Genomic DNA, 16,204 nt, shown 5'->3' on the forward strand with positions numbered 1-16,204 from the left:
AATTTGATGGCATTTGTCTGATATTATTTTTTTAAAAATCCAAGTTTTTGTTAAATCGCTAGCTTTACTTCTAAAATTATTTTGGCGGGTAAACCGTGTTGTCAGCAGAAGTAAACAAAAGCAGAAAACATGGGGATTCTTGGTTTATCAAAATTACTGGGTGATTATGCCCCATCCGCCATGAAAGAAAATGAATTCAAGAATTATTTTGGTAAGATGCAACCCTACTGTGAATTTCATGAGGGTATGGTCGTGTAATACTAATATTTATAATCAGCCATGTTAAGTCTTCCATAAGATCGGAGTTCATTCATATGTAATGCACTGCAAACTTCAATAGAAGCTTACAAAGAGAATAATTTACAATAATCAATATCTATTTATGATATAAAATAACACAGAATTCTAGGCATTTGATTAGAAATTTGATATTATTGTTTAAACATTGGCTCAGTTGATACTGATAAGTCCCCCCTCCCCCTCAAAAGGCTGCTTAGGGTACCAAGGTAACTCCCTAACTCAGAAATTTTCTTGATCGATTTTTCTGACGACTGACCAAAAACTATAATTCCCCTAGAACACTTCAGCATTAGATATGACTAATTTCTTTGGAAACCTGTGGGTTATTTATATAATCGGTCTTTCTTGTTCCCCTCGTTTCTGTCCAAGCCTTCATCAGTCATGCTTTGGTTTCGAATTTATTTTAGGTTACATTTGATTTGAATCATTTAAAAACTTGAAGTAAATCGATCCATGAATGATTTCGCAAGTGAATCCAATTGAAACCATTCAATTCCACACTGAATCAATGATAATCGTCCTCATTTCAAATGATACATCCTTTCGCTGTCAAATTCGCCTTCTATGATAAACAATGACTTAAGTGCATGCGTCACCTCATTTTGTAAGACATCTAGAGGCCCAAGAAAGGTAAAATGCCGAACTTATAGTAAATCGCACGGAATTCTAACTTTTTCAGTTTATTTTCTCATCACACGCATTGTATTTCTCTGAATGCACTTATTCTTCTGAATATGAAAATAATGAATTACTGAAAATAATTTGGTGTAATTTCCTTTTTGTATATACATCTAGGTAGTACTAGGTACAGTAGGTCATTTTTGAGCAAGGGTACTTTCACTTCCAATAAATGTTGTAGTTGATATACATGTAACATGTGAGATGACTTTTATAATGTACTTAGCTGGATATTGTGATAGGCTGATGTAGCAGTAGAATCTCATGTCAGATGTACACTTAGAGTGTGATTTGTGTATTTTAGGCCGAAAAGTAGCTGTCGATGCATCCATGTGTATATACCAGTTCCTGATTGCTGTAAGACAAGATGGGAGCAACTTAATGAGTGAAGATGGAGAGACTACAAGGTACATATGTAGATCAATAAATAGATAGTGATAGATCTTGAAGACGACTATAAAACTGATCACCAGAAAAATTCAAACAAATTTGATTTAAACTGTACAAAATGTTGGCCATGTTTATACTTGAGACGTACTGTAAAGATTGTTATACCGTCAGAGGTCACTTTTCCACTTGTTCTAAATGTCACTTCGTAATTTCCTTGTGGCACACTGATTTTAGAAATGTCATATTGATACTGCCTAGCAATAGCCCTTTGCTTAAATATCCAGTTATTGATAGCATAGTGGTTATCACCGCTACAACTAGAGTTAGATCCTCGGGATGGGCAGTTGTTGTACATGTGAGATGGTATTGTCCCCCCCCCCCCCCCCCCCACTTGGACACCTCCAGGTACTCGGGTTTCCTCTTGCATCATTGACCCCTCCATGCCAGTATTGAAGCCAAGAAGCATTGATCTAAATTGTAAAGCTAATTTGTTAATTGTCTGAAAACTGAAAATAAGTAAAGTTTAAACTTTTCAAACATATAGCGTTTTCATTGCTCCCTGTGCTTAGCTAGAATCGTTTCCATTAGTTTTGATATGGCAATATTTTTAGGATGATGACTAATTTTGAAGTCTTTTGATTCCAGTCATTTGATGGGAATGTTCTACAGAACTATCCGTATGGTGGAGAATGGTATGAAACCAGTGTATGTATTTGATGGTAAACCCCCAGAAATGAAATCAGGTGAGGTAAGAAACTACAGCTTCATATTGTATTTTTACTTGCAAAGACGTACAAGTAGTGGCATATGTTTAGAAAAATGGACATACCATATACAGTTGTAGATGTAGGAACTGTTATTATGTTCCCCTCTTCCAGGGGGGCAGACATTGTATTTGTAGTTCTCTGTCACACAATGTTTTGAACGCTTCTCCTGTGTGGCTTATCAGATAGACTTGAAACTTTGTACAATGCTTCTTTGTTATTTATAGATGTGCATGTTGTTGGGATGTGAGGATCCAATTATTTTTCTAAAAGTTGTAGTGAATCTAAGAAGAGTGATGGATGTAAAATAGCTTGTGAACACTTTCCTCCTATATGGCTTATAGGATAACCTTGAAATTTTGTACAATACTTCATTATCATTTAATGATGTTCACATTGTTTTGACCCAGGGATCTAATATTTGAACAAATACAAATTATGATTCTTTTAATGAAATTGACAATTAGTCTTTTAAGTCCAAACATTGACTTATTACAAACAGATTACCCACTCTGAGAATGTGTGGATGGTAAATAGATAGTGTCATTTTGTGTATTGCTAATAACTAGAGAAATACATCTGTAAAGTTTGTGGTCAAGGCCATTTTGCATTTGAAAAAAAAAAACCAGTCCCAAATTTGAGCATTTGGCTGTACCCTAGTTGAGTATATCAGTTTTCTAGTTGGCTATAAAATTGTAGAAATGGATGTATATGATATATAATGTCTTGTGAAATTTCTCTATTATTAGCTTGCCAAGCGAAAGGAAAGAAGAGAAGAGGCTCAGAAACAGCTGGAAAAAGCAGAAGAAGCAGGTAAGTCACACAGGATCCAAAAGTTATCCCATCAAACAACATAATGTTGACCTGAAAATGGAGATCTATATCATCTGGTTGTGTTGTTTTCAACTTTTGGGAAAGTTTTTCATCTCTACAACTTTCTTCATAGTACAGTGTAAGTGATACAAGTATTCTCCAGCACATGCATTACTGAATGTCAAATGTTAAGTTCTCAAAATATTGATCAGCCAATTCTCAGGTCAAGTTTTATTTGAAAATATGTGACAGAAATTTTTGTGTGTGTGTACTTTGAAGCAGAAAATCACAAGCACAAAATAGTGCAGAACTGACGTTCCATCGTTTATTGGGGGAAATAATTTCAATCTCCATTCTCCCATATATTTTACAGTTTGACAAAAATGAATGTCTAACTTTTATTGTCTTAATAGTAAATCTGTTAGTAAAGTATGACTAAGTCTTACTGAGCTTTATATAAAACAGTACACTCACTTAAACTCATCACTATATAATTTATAAAGGTACACTAAACAGTTACAAAAATAGAATTTAATTGCAGAATTTTTTTCCCACCAGTTTTACAGAATGCTAAATTCAATTTTTTTGTCATTAGGTGATGAAGAGAACATAGAAAAATTTAATAGAAGACTGGTAAAAGTTTCAAAGCAGCACAATGAAGAATGTAAAGAATTGCTGAAGTTTATGGGAATTCCTTATATCAATGTAAGTACACCATACTGACTGTTTAATACTGATTTGTAAAGTCATTCCATTCCAAACCTTGCTAATGAATGAAATGTGAGGCATTTTTTCTAGGATCTTTTGTTACATATACCTATTCATTCATTATATGCAAATTTCCAAGTTTCCCAATGATTGTTTCCCATTGTTCAACTCATACAAATGGTGAGACACAAAACATTTTTGACAATCGCAGTGGGTACAAATGCTTATTACTGCATTCATCTATTGTCTAAAGGATGATTAACAGCTGCTATGCCCCACCTGACCTGCAGTGAAACACAAATTTAGTGAATTCACGAGTATTTGAGAATAATATCCCCCAAACAAAACTTGAAATGCACCATCTTTTTTTGTTAAAAGTATTGATAGTGTCAAAGAGAAAGCAAATGATCATTACATATATTTAGTGCAATGGCCCAATTCAAACAATTTCTTCTTGACATGGTCAGTTTAATGTATACCAACAGTTGATATTGACAAAATGCTTGCTTTCATAACTTTCATCATCTATATAAACAGCATATAATGTACATATACACTCTGTACCCATCCAAACACTCAGTAGAAGTGAATGTGCTTCCATCACTGAAGAGTTGATATATCGGAAATTGCATATTGCTCACAATTACATGTCCCAAGGTGTCTTGATTTGGAAATGCTTTTACAAGCTCTAGGTTAAACAGAGGCTTAGTAAAAGCGGGTAAAGTTTTTGATTTGGAAGTGTTTTTACAGGCTCCAGGTGAAGCAGAGGCTCAATGTGCTGCCCTGGTAAAAACGGGTAAAGTTTTCGCCACAGGGACGGAAGACATGGATGCCTTGACATTTGGTACCACTGTTCTGTTGCGGAATCTGACTGTTGCTGAAGCTAGGTAAGCTTTTCTTTTGAAATATGCAGCATTCAAGACATTGTCTCAATCTGCCATGGTCTGGTGTCCATTCCGCTTACTCCTTCTTTTGACTGTGTGATCATGTATAAAGTGTCATAAATGCATCTATATTCATTAATTTGTAATGTCACCATACAGCCAATGAAGTGAGTTGTTTGTGATTGAAGTACTTTTAGAAGTGTTATAGATAGCAGATACTTTGGCAGGTTCACAAGGCAGCATGAAGTGGGAAGTACTGTTGAAACAAATTTTTTTAGCACAGATTCAATAATGGCATTATTAGTGAAAGTGATGGAATTGCTATTAAAAATTGAATATCGTTAACATTTTATTCCATATTGGAGGTAACCGTTATCTTTCCTGGAATTATAAAGTTCTAAGATTAGCTCTCCCTAAATATGATATATATACCCATTTTTATGGAAAAATCACTAAATTTGTGTCTTACTTAAAATTCCACTTATATATACGGTATAACTGATGAAAAGGGTTAGACAATATGCCTTTAATTTTTGACGATGCATTATTAAGGACTGTTTCTCCAGGATGTCTGGGTTTTCTTTCAGCTAGCTTTCATAATGTTTGGAAAGTGCGCGGGAGGAAGACATGTCCGATTTTTAGATTTATTACGATTATCCTTTTGTTTGATTATATCTCTTGATCTCATATCACATCGATCTTTGTAGGAAGTTACCAATTAAAGAGTACTACTACAACAGAGTTTTAGAGGAGTTGGGGTTAAACAAAGATGAGGTAAATTAAATATCCTATCCAAAATGATTAATGACAAAGTATGTCATAGGTCAACTGAACCTCTACATTAAAGCAGTTCATAAATTCCAGCTTTTATTGAATGAAGAATAATGCACAAATTGACTTACTTTTGCAGTTTATTGATCTGTGCATTTTGCTGGGCTGTGATTACTGCGATTCTATCAGAGGAATTGGTCCAAAGAGAGCCATTGATCTAATTAAACAACACAAAAATATTGAGGAAATTCTGAAACATCTCGACTCGAAGGTAAGCGTGTTTGTCAGAGATGTCAGCAAGTATATTGCATGGGTGTGGATGAAGTCTATAAGCTTTAGTTCACAAATGGTGAGATGTAAAGCAGCAAAGTCCGATATGCCTTAATTTGATTTGGTTGCAGAGAAAATCCTTATTTTTCGGGCTCTGTTGCATCGGACTGAAAGCCCAATGTATTAATAAGGGAGATAACTCAAATATCAACATGATATTGGGCCTAGAATTATGTACAGTAGATAGGCACACTCTTGGAAATCACATTAACTATAGCTTGTAGTGCAGAGCTATTTACTTGTACGGATTGTCTGTATTTTCCACGGATTTTAAGGTTAAAATATGCTCTACGGATTCACGTTGAAAATCTATGATTTGCCATGAATCTGGGGGGAAATCAAGTTTCCAAAATTTGTCAATGGATAGGATAAAGCAGCTTGTCAATTGAATTAAACTGGTTCCCCACTGATTGGTCCAACACTGAGGAGAGAAGCAAGGTCAATAGGGAACCAGTTTATCCATTTGAAGTTACATGTACCATTGTTTAAAGTGTACCATTGATATTGATTTATGTAACTTTTTAAAAAACATGTATGGCAAATGTCAGATTGACGAGATTGCAAAGGAAACATCCAAACCCATTTAGGGGTTCAGAACAAGAAAAAAAATTGCCCCAATTTAAGGACACATACAGAATGCTTTGGCCATGCCTTCAGCAATTGAGGAAAGCAGATCACATGGCGTTTTGCAGCATGTGGTCACACAGGCAAAAATGACTGCTACAGACACATTCAGAGTAAACAACATAAAGACCCATCAAAGCTGAAAGTGTCTAATAAGTCAACGACAAGATTCATGGATATTTCTAACAACTCTGAACTTAACCGCCAGCGTGCAATTACTAGTAAAGTAAATGTTTGCTTAATTCAATATGGTGTATTTAATTTTCATTCTATTTATTGACAAGTTCAAATTGTTTGGAAATTAAGGGATAAATGGTATGGATGTAGAGAATTTGATTCAAACGAAATTTATTGAACAAAGAGCATGATCAAAATTAATGTACACACCGGCAACCTTCTACAAGGAGAGAACCTCATGGACTATAAAATGCTATGGTATAAAATATGACAAATTTATATAATGATGTAAAATCATGATAATTACACATTAGGGCTATTCCAGCAAAAAAAATATGGGGGGGAGGGAAGGCACTTTATTTTTAAGACAGCCACCCATACAATTAAATTTTCCTCTGCTACCACCACCCATACAATTAGATTCTCCCCTGCCACCACCACCCATACAATTCAATACTTTTCATTTAACGTAACAAATGGATCAACCATATGATATTTTAGAACTTAATTCTAGTTTATATTTTTAAAAATGCATAAAAATATAAACAATAGAATGTCTTTCTTTGTTGTTTCATCGGGAGATGAAGGTAGCAATCATTGCAGAATTTTTTATTTTTTTTTTTTTTTACATATTTTGGTTTCCAATGCAATTTTGGTAGGGAGAAAAAAGGATGATCTCAGCATATAAAATGAAAGAAAAAATGCCATTAATTTTGTATACTCTGGAAACATGTGAGTTGTAGAAACCTAGCTCTGTTTGCTTATTATAAACAAACAGTTTCACTAGACTAATGATGTGGGATATTGTCATATCATTTCTGGACTAGATGTGCATGTCCTTTTTACTCATGTCATGATCTGGTGTTTGTTAATTGTTGAAATAACAAGAAGTTTTTTTTTTAATGATATAAAACTAAATAAAATATGAATATATTACACCAGTTTCAATTTAAATTCACATATATTGATTTGTTTCTCTCTTTATTGCTTTTAAAAGACATGTGTCTTATTACATCAGTTACAATATGTATACATAAAATGGCATTGTATAGCGGTGTACAAACTCAGGCAAGCAACGGAGAAGAACTTTTCTCGCAACTTCAGTGCAAGACATAGATATTTCCTTAAATTAAAAAGTGTACATGCATATAAATTGTGACTTTTTTCCTTTGACTTTTCCCCCTACTATCTCTCGTACAAGAAACTCGTGAATATTCCATTTAAAATTTCAGTCCCAGCATAATATTTACCTGATTTATATCGCAATCAGGCAAATTTTCCACTCTGTTAAACGTAATGGTATACCAGGTGGGAGATTTCATATCCGAATTACCCCGCACATATCAAAGTCTGTCAAAATTCACACCTTCGGAAACAACGGTCGTGATTCCCTGATCCTTGACTTTGTTAAATAAACAACAACTCGGATTTTGGTAATTAACCTCACACGACGCTGCATGTTAATTACACGTTAACCAATTGATAGCTTGGGTATAATAATTGATTCAGAGTGCCGATTAAACAATATCACCGCCGAATTTACCTGTGCATTTTAAAACGAAAGTGTTAGGGGCGATAATTCCCAGAATAGTCATGCTCGACTGAAATCGAAAGTAGGAATCGTGTTGTAATCGAAAAAATGTACAGTCGTTTCATAAAGGTGAAATTACACAAAAAGGTTGTAAAACTCATGATCGTTGGTTGCGTTAGACAGGTGGTCGTTTAGGACAGGTACAATATAGGTTGGGTAACGCCTTGGATCGGAGGGGGAAAGTTTTATGGTAACATTGAGTTATCTGCCCATTTATCAATCTTTTTCCGTACTTAATGTAGGATGGCTCCGCTTTCTTCTTCTTTTGTAAGAAACGTAACGTGATACGTTTTCATTTTTATCATAATTCACAGGCACCCATGTTTTTTTTTAACCTGGAAGACAACCACCCATACAAATATATTTTCCCAAATCACCCCCACCCATCCAAAAAAATATCGGCTGCCGTCCCTCCCCCCATACGTTTTTTGCTGGAATAGCCCTTACTACAAATGTAAAATACAAAAGCAACAGTAAACAGCAACATCCTATTTATATTACAACACACAGTTATTCATATAAAAAAAGGGTTTAACAACCCATCTAGCACTTTTTGTTATATTCAACTTTTATAATGACAAAGTGCTCAAAATACTGACAACTTGGTTCTAGAATACTGGCATCAGTCAGACGTGGTATAAAGGTCTGGTAATGTGTGGAGTAAAGTTTGTGTACAAAAATATTTAGTCATTCAAAACAGAAGTAATCCATGAAAAAAGCAGGTAAAAATGATTAGAAATAAAATCTGTCTGTTGTATTAATTTGGAAAAAAAATTCCAACCATAAGTGTATATCGTATATTAAATTCTATTGACATGTAAGAAATAAAGTTCCTTTTTGAAAATACACGAGAACATGAGGTTTGATGCTTTACGCCGGTACACTTTATAAAGTGTGTTGGTGCCTCATGAAAGGTATGCCTGCATGAAGTGTTGCAGTTCATACTCTCATGTATTTTCAAAAATGAAATGTATTCTTTATATTTACTTTCATTTCTGTCCGAATTCATAGCCATTAAAATAGACACACTATATTTACTAAGATTCATACACACATTGTTCACATTTGCCTGGCAGTCAGGAGGAAATGGCTATCGTTACATTTGATAGATATATTGAAGGCAAAAATGTTTGCAATGTGAATATACTGGGTTGAATATAGTTTTTGATTTTACAGAAATACACTGTTCCTGAAGACTGGATGTTCAAAGTAAGGATAAACTCTTTCTAAAGAAATGTATTTGTGTATTTGAGAATATTCCTATTGCTCATTGGTCTGTATGCTAATATCTAGTGGAATTTTTAATATAATTTTAGGAGGCCAGGAAATTGTTTCAGGAACCAGATGTAACAGACCCCGAAGAACTGGAGGTAATTAATTTAGGATTGTTCAAATTCTGAACCCATGTTCAATTCTAAAATGCACATACCTACCCACTTACTGAAAGTGTACTTCTAGCAGATGTTCTGTAGTATTGAAGGAAGGGTACAGATTTATGGTTTGCATTAAAATACAGATGCTCTATTTATCCATTGTCCAAGCACTCAGCAGAGTGTAGTCATGGTTATGCCAAAATAGTGCATCAGCAGCTCAGATTGCAATAAAGTTTTATTATGATAAAATCAGGAGAAATTAGTGCTAGCTGTAAAACTTGTTCTATTTCATTATAGAGAATGGAATGGGATTGTATTAAGTGAATAAATCACATTAAATATGCAAATGTTGTACTTCTCCAACAGAGGGTATTTGTGATTTTTAATCCATAAGGGCTATTCCAGAAATAAATAAAAGGGGGGGGGGGCACCTTTTGTATATACCAAGCACCCATAAAAAAAAATAAAAAATTGCCCCATGACCCATCAAATTGATAAAACTCATTTTACAATGACCCATCTAATTATAAATAACCTAACCAGACCCACCACAAAAATATTTTTAAAAAATGAAAACAGTACAAATCTCGCGAGGTTTTCGGGACAAACATTCTAGTAGTCAATGACGCGGTAATGCCTGTACGACATTATATCACAGTAGTTCTGAAGAAACGATGTCACATCAACAAACAATCAAAGGCGTCTATGGCGGGAATGTTGGAAAGATTGGGAGTCCAAGCGATGCTATTATCATGAAATGGGTATGGATATGTTTTTCCACGAATCGTTCGTCTTCTAATGGAGGCCTCTATATCACCATCACACTGACTGATAAATACAACGCATCGGTACCCTCGCATAAATCAATCAAGGTTTGCCTATTTTTATTAGAAAACGGAATACCTATTGATTTCAAAATATTCCCAAGATCGATGCACTGTAAACTGTAATAATCTACAGAGTTCGACGCCATCACGTCCCAAGGGACCCTACTAAACGCACCTCTAATTTGAAGAGTACCGTAATGGAAATAGAAAGTTATGTGCTATAAAGAGCGACAACTTGAATAGTTCTATGTTACTTCCGATTTCCGATTTCAAAAGCAGCATTTCGAAAGCACGTTTTCAATTTTCCCTCCGACGTTTTGTAACCAACACGACAAGAGCGACAATAAAAATATTCTGAAAACTCAACACCCACATGGCACAAAATTAAAAAACAATAGAAACTACCCACTACCCATAATAAAAAAATTTTGAACAGTCCAACCACGGACCAAATAAAATATGAAAAAATACGACCACCCACACAAAAAAATATCGTTTGCCGCCCGACCCTCCCATTTGATCATTTCTGGAACAGCCCTAAGTGCATTTTCTGTGAAATTCAATGATTAAATTGTGTTATTTCAAATGATACATTGTTAACAGTTCTATTATGGATTTTAAAAAATTCCACAGAAAAATGAATTTGAGTTTACTTGTACAGCCTGCTTCTTGCTGTTTTTCTTTTGTGTAGTTAAAATGGTCAGAACCAGATGAGGAGGGACTTATTGACTTCATGGTTAATCAGAAAAATTTCAGGTATGGATAATAGGAGCGATAAATGTATTACTTTACAATATATCCAATGTGTCAGAAGTATGTAAAAGAGTTGTCTCCTTTTGATTAGTGTCTCCACTTTGAGTAGTTCTTGATATTTTATATGTCTAATGAAATTTTTATTGTAGTGAAGACCGGATCAGAAATGGAATAAAGAAATTACAGAAAGCCAAACAGGGAACAACACAAGGAAGGCTAGATTCGTTCTTCTCTATTGTGTCCACATCAACAACAAAGAGAAAGGTGACGTAGTCCTGTAATAATGCTTCCACATGCCATATAGCAGTATCCCTACACATCATACAATAGTACCTTCACATATCTTACAGCAGTATCCCTACACATCATACAATAGTACCTTCACATATCTTACAGCACCAATCACTAAATAGTACCCCTACACATCATACAATAGTACCTTCACATATCATACAGCACCAATCACTAGATAGTACCCCTACACATCATACAATAGTACCTTCACATATCATACAGCACAAATCACTAAATAGTACCCCAACACATCATACAATAGTACCTTCACATATCTTACAGTACCAATCACTAAATAGTACTCCTACACATCATACAATAGTACCTTTACATATCTTACAGCACCAATCACTAAATAGTACCCCAACACATCATACAATAGTACCTTCACATATCTTACAGCACAAATCACTAAATAGTACCCCTACACATCTTACAATAGTACTTTCACATATCTTACAGCAGTACCCCTACACAACATACAATAGTACCTTCACATATCTTACAGTACCAATCACTAAATAGTACTCCTACACATCATACAATAGTACCTTTACATATCTTACAGCACCAATCACTAAATAGTACCCCAACACATCATACAATAGTACCTACACATATCTTACAACACAAATCACTAAATAGTACCCCTACACATCATACAATAGTACCTTCACATATCTTACAGCACAAATCACTAAATAATACCCCAACACATCATACAATAGTACCTACACATATCTTACAACACAAATCACTAAATAGTACCCCTACACATCGTACAATAGTACCTTCACATATCTTACAGCACAAATCCCTAAATAGTACCCCAACACATCATACAATAGTACCTTTACATATCTTACTGTACCAATCACTAAATAGTACCCCAACACATCATACAATAGTACCTTCACATATCATACAGCACCAATCACTAAATAGTACCCCAACACATCATATGATAGTACTTTCACATATCTTACAGCACCAATCACTAAATAGTACCCCAACACATCATATAATAGTACCTTCACATATCATACAGCACCAATCACTAAATAGTACCCCAACACATCTTATAATAGTACTTTCACATATCTTACAGCACCAATCACTAAATAGTACCCCAACACATCATATGATAGTACTTTCTCATATCTTACAGCACCAATCACTAAATAGTACCCCAACACATCATACAATAGTACCTTCACATATCTTACAGCACAAATCACTAAATAGTACCCCTACACATCTTACAATAGTACCTTCACATATCATACAGCACCAATCACTAAATAGTACCCCAAAACATCATATAATAGTACCTTCACATATCTTGCAGCACAAATCACTAAATAGTACCCTAACACAACATACAATAGTACCTTTACATATCTTACAGCACCAATCACTAAATAGTACCCCAACACATCTTACTATAGTACTTTCACATATCTTGCAGCACAAATCACTAAATAGTACCCCAACACATCATACAAAAGTACTTTCACATATCTTACAGTACCAATCACTAAATAGTACCCCAACACATCTTACTATAGTACTTTCACATATCTTGCAGCACAAATCACTAAATAGTACCCCAACACATCATCCGGCACATTGTACATAAGTACTTCTAAACATACAATAGTACTCCCATGCATCATACAAATACAACAGTATTTTCATGTATTGTACAGCAGGACTCCCACACATCATATAATACAACTCCCACACATCATATAATACAACTCCCAATACATCGTACAGCAGGACTCCCACACATCATATAATACAACTCCAATGAAAGGTGAAGATAACGAACAGTGATCAATCTCTTAACTCCTGTAAGCAATACAAAATAGATAGTTGGGCAAACACGTACCTCTGGATATACTAGAGGTGGACTCAGGTGCCTAGGAGGAGTAAACATCCCCTGTCGACCGGTCACACCCGCCATGAGTCCTATATCTTGATCAGGTAAACGGAATTATTCGCATTCAAAATCAGTGTGCCAAGAACGGACTAACAATCGGTATGAAACACGTCAGACAACTCTAATACATCACACAGTAGGACTCCCACATATCATATAATACAACTCCAAAACATTGTACAGCAGGACTTTCACACATCTGAAGTTGGATGAAGGCATCGCGAAGAGGTTGGTGACTCGTGCCAAATATGCAAATTAAAGTTGACATGGATATTCAACCTTGACATCACACTTATAGATTATGCATATATTTAATTTCTGAGTAGCTTATTTAAGATATTGTCATAAATCTTCATACATCTGAAAAGAGCATGACAACTATATCTAGATTTTTAACAGTGACCTTAAAAATGACCTTGACCTTTCCCCGTTCCCAGGGGATCCAAGAATATACCACCATCGTCGCCTCGCTGTAACAAACCTAGTGTAGCAGAGCCCTTACTGGACAGTCGGTACTATAAATCTGTACCTTCCTCGACCTTGACCTCACCAGATTTTGCTTTTATCCTAACGAACCAATTGGGAATTCCTTCATCAAACTTCATACAGATACATTTTTGGGAGAATATGACAAATATGCCCAGATATTTTTACCATAACCTACATGTATGTTTATTTAGTAATAAAGGCTTTATCTCATCATTTTCAGCAAGCTGAACAAAAAGGATCTGCAAAAAAGAAAGCAAAAGGAGGTGGATTCAAACGCCCCAAATAAGAACGAGACTTCTGTGTTGTGAGTTTGACTGCGGGATTTTTAACGTGGATCAGTTCTTGATTTTATGGTTTTACAAAATTATATACGAGTGATAACTGTGGAAGAACTTACAGTGATTGACAACAAGGCACCATTATCTATACATTTAGAACGATGCTTCAGTGGAGTCGGGAGTAAAATGAAACGCTGTGGAAATATAATATTTGACAAACGAGGCTGCTTATAATATCATGTTACTACTAGTACATGTAATGTATATCTCGGATGTAGAGGAGTGCAAAAGTTTTTGTATAATATGAAAGTTATGATATTGTAAGAAATGTGCATACTAGGGAAACTTTGGTTGTTTTAACCATTAGCTACATGTACATGTGAACTGAGAATGAATGGATATGTACAAATGAAGAGTGGCAACGGGAAAAAGGAAATAAAGCCAACAAAAAAAAAACTTGTGCTTTTTAAGTAGATATTGATGTTTTGATTGCCATTCAGAAGTCCCCCCTCAATAGTTGGATGATGTCCATATTTACAGTGGGCTGTGTGCCCATATGACAGGGTTGACAAATGCTTTGTGTACTTTAAGCAAGGTTAGAAAAATCTTCCTGGGTGGTGCACTTGACATGGTCATGAATTGACGAAATGGTTTGAAGGTGTGGGTAATGTTGATTTTATAGTGCACCTCTATATATCTCAGAAACACACTAAGGGGTAGCTGAGTTGCTTAGGGTGGGCTGACTGAATGAAATTGCTGAGCAATTCCGTACAGTGAATGAACCAGGTCAATTTTGTGATTTAGTTTTAGATTAATCGGGTAATGGAAGCTTTAATATAGGTGCACTGTATTGGGATGATGGGGGTGGGGGGATATTCTTAATGGAAAATTAGTGCAGTCTTCCAAATTCTTCTATGTAGTGTATTTTATAAGTTATAAAAATTAAACTCAATACTTGTATCATACATAGGTTGTGCTAATTTCAGGGTTATTTGCACACAGTTGAAGGTTGCCCCCAAAAAATGGAAATTGGAAACTTTACAATATCAATATTGTCAATGGTGCAATGTAAACCGCACATGTATTATTCACTTACATACCATCCTTGATGATATATTATTTACATGTTTTCTTTTGTGAAGCCAAACAGTAGAAGCAGAAGGATTGAAAAAAGAAATTGAATTTGCATTTGGTGGTCAGTATTATCTGCCAGAAGGTGTGTAACACCTGTTTAATTTTACAACCGATTGGAGACATTTAAAGAAACAAACAAGCTTCAACTATTTTGTCGCAAATCGGAATTGATGTCAAGCAATCCAACATGAAGTGCAGGCAGATGGACTGATAAAGAAACAAGTTTGTCTTTCATGGGTCTGGTTAGATAAGAAACGTGATCCAAACTTTCTCCTTCAGTACATGTTGATTTGGACAGAATGACCTACATGGAACTGAAAGAGACAAGCATTCTGATAAACAGAGAGATCAGGCTGACCTATAGAAAACTCCTTTGCTCCTTTTCCTGTTGGGATTTGCACATTAAGAAGTTGTGGATTTAATCAAATAATATATAAAGAAAGGAAAACAAAAAACATTGTTAAGTCGTCTTTTAAGTTGCAGCTATTTGTATACATATCCCTGCTAAGATTGAAGAATTCAAGTTGATTTATTAGACTTTCGTGTTCCCTATGAAAAATGATATGAAAGGAACTTGCTGTTCAGAGGTGGCAGGGGCTTTTGGTCTTTATTAAACACCTGCAATATTAGGAAATTAGGACTAGTCACTGTTAAAAGACCTGTTTTTATCTACTTTCAATTGAAGTCCTAAACATGGTAAAGTTATAATTTTAAAAAACAATGATATTTTTCACAAAGGTATCTCTACTAAGCAAAAAAGATTATGAACACTGAAAAGATTATAATGTATTACTGCATTGAAATTCACTCTTCAACATATGCTCAGGTAACTAATTAAAACACTATTAATCTAACATGATACTACCCTGATGACATGCATGGATTTACTTCTTAAGCTCAAACACCTGTACAACATGGAGCAACATCTTAACGAATTTGTTTTGCATACAGATAATCCCCAAAATCTTTAGGACTTCTTTGATGCCTATTCATTGCAATCTGTGGAAAGTTTCACTATTCATGTGAATGTCAGTAGTTTGGGGTGGGGAGATGAAATTGCCTGACAATTATACATGCATTC

General features: G+C 34.9%; 1 protein-coding gene across 1 annotated transcript; it reads left to right on the forward strand.

The window, feature by feature from the left end:
- The first annotated feature begins 54 nt into the window (after nucleotides 1-54).
- Nucleotides 55-14,380, forward strand: LOC125682757 (flap endonuclease 1-like). Its single transcript, XM_048923362.2, has 13 exons — nucleotides 55-211; nucleotides 1,283-1,385; nucleotides 2,014-2,116; nucleotides 2,882-2,945; nucleotides 3,541-3,650; nucleotides 4,404-4,540; nucleotides 5,245-5,311; nucleotides 5,448-5,579; nucleotides 9,207-9,239; nucleotides 9,347-9,400; nucleotides 10,922-10,986; nucleotides 11,133-11,247; nucleotides 13,932-14,380. The coding sequence occupies exons 1-13, from the start codon at nucleotides 130-132 to the stop codon at nucleotides 13,995-13,997; spliced, it is 1,131 nt and encodes a 376-aa protein (XP_048779319.2). The 5' UTR covers nucleotides 55-129; the 3' UTR covers nucleotides 13,998-14,380.
- Nucleotides 14,381-16,204: the final 1,824 nt, after the last annotated feature.

Source organism: Ostrea edulis, chromosome 1 (assembly GCF_947568905.1).
Source record: "Ostrea edulis chromosome 1, xbOstEdul1.1, whole genome shotgun sequence".
Lineage (NCBI taxonomy): Eukaryota > Metazoa > Mollusca > Bivalvia > Ostreida > Ostreidae > Ostrea > Ostrea edulis.

Excerpts from the sequence above, each read along its gene's own strand:
- LOC125682757 (XM_048923362.2), top strand. The coding sequence starts at position 130 with ATGGGGATTCTTGGTTTATCAAAATTACTGGGTGATTATGCCCCATCC. Across the intron at positions 5,580-9,206 it reads TGAAACATCTCGACTCGAAG|AAATACACTGTTCCTGAAGA; the intron begins GTAAGCGTGTTT and ends TTGATTTTACAG. Across the intron at positions 9,401-10,921 it reads CAGACCCCGAAGAACTGGAG|TTAAAATGGTCAGAACCAGA; the intron begins GTAATTAATTTA and ends TCTTTTGTGTAG.